Source organism: Naegleria gruberi, assembly GCF_000004985.1.
Source record: "Naegleria gruberi genomic scaffold NAEGRscaffold_55, whole genome shotgun sequence".
NCBI classification, from domain to species: Eukaryota; Heterolobosea; class Eutetramitea; order Acrasida; family Naegleriidae; genus Naegleria; species Naegleria gruberi.
Window position 1 is genome coordinate 310,637 of NW_003163272.1, and position 1,565 is coordinate 312,201.

General features: G+C 35.5%; 1 protein-coding gene across 1 annotated transcript in view; it reads left to right on the top strand.

Moving 5' to 3' along the window:
• Window positions 1–203: 203 nt before the first annotated feature.
• The window catches only part of NAEGRDRAFT_72761 (uncharacterized protein), a gene marked incomplete at both ends in the record, with an annotated part of 16,383 nt that continues 15,021 nt past the window's right edge, over window positions 204–1,565 (top strand). The window contains one exon of the mRNA XM_002672201.1: window positions 204–1,527. Coding sequence (XP_002672247.1) covers window positions 204–1,527 — 1,324 coding nt within the window. The remainder of the gene's footprint in view (window positions 1,528–1,565) is intronic.

Below are 1,565 nucleotides of genomic sequence, written 5' to 3' on the forward strand. Positions count from 1 at the left end.
GTGATTCAACTTATTGTACAGCAGGCACTCCAACTATTCTCAATCCATCTGATCCTGCAAATACAAGAATCATCAGAGTTCAACCAATTAAGGGATCTTGTAATTCTCAAAAATTCGTTTATGGTATCAAATCTGATTCTGATTCAACAACTGCCACAGCTATTGTTACAGTTTCTTATACCAAATGTACATGTTCTTTGAATATGGATATTGTATTTGTTTTGGATGGTAGTTCATCTATTGATGCAGGAAATTGGATTAACATGCAAAACTTTGCATCCAATTTAACTGTTGGATTTGGTTCAAACATTTCACCAACTGCCACCAAGATTGGTATCATTCAATTCTCTACAACAACTGTAACTCACTTGGATTTGAAAGATGGTACTTCCAAGACAGCTGTTCTTAATGCCATTTCATCAGCTGGTCAACTCAAATCCAGTACCAACTCAATTTTAGGTATTAACAATGCTGTTTCAATGGTTTTAAGTCAAGGTAGAAAGGATATCACTAGAAAACTCTTAATTCACATTACAGATGGTATGTCCAATTTACCTTGTGGTATGGGAGCTTGTCGTGCCATGTATGGTAGTGATAAGTCATTATATGGATCTGTTCCTAATTATTGTAAATCACCTCGTTTCCCAGGTACTGATGCAACAATATGCTCATGGAATGAGCCACTCAGTAGATGTAATCCTTGTTCTGATGCTACTCTTAGATCAACTGATTTGAATTCTTGGACAGTTGGAGGTGCTTCAAATCCAGAAAAATCAACTTATGGATCTATTTGGAATTGGAGACAATTAGTTGTAGGTATTGGTGATGGTTTGAGTTCAGGGTATGGACAACTTCAAATTCAAAAGATGAATTACGATCCAAACAATTTAATTGTTGTCGATTGGTCTGATTTGAGCTCTGTTTATCAAACTGTTATTGATAATAGTTGTAATCTTGTCGATTCCACTCAAACCAACGTTCTTGTTCCACTTTCAAGTTCTGGATATTCTATTCAATATCTTGGAAAGACATTGTCCAAATCAAGTTACCTTAATTATGAAGCAACCATTTCAACATTCACTTATCGTGTTAGTGTCTCTTCATCAGCACCTGCTTTACAAAGATTTACCTTAGGATTACAACCTGGTTACAATCAAGATAACTTTGTAAATTATGATCCATACTTCCCAGTTTTCATTGGTCAAGACACTACCACTAATTTGAATGGTTTCACTTTCTTATCACTTCCAAATTCATATACAATTGCAGCTGGTTCATCAGATACCTATACATTGAGTATTGCTGGTGATATTCCTGAAGGTGTTATTACTTATGGTATGTCGGGTGGTTCACAATACACACAAGGAACTGTTAAGGGACCAAGTGGAGTGATCAACTCAACCACAGTTGCTCTTCCACCAAATATTAATTACGGTGATGATTCAAGTTATAGAACTACCTATTGTTCCTCAACCAAATGTTATTTCTTTACCAAGATGAATTATGCCTATCGTATTGAAGCAATGAGTAAGATTTGTAAATATTGGTCTGCCAATGCAACACTA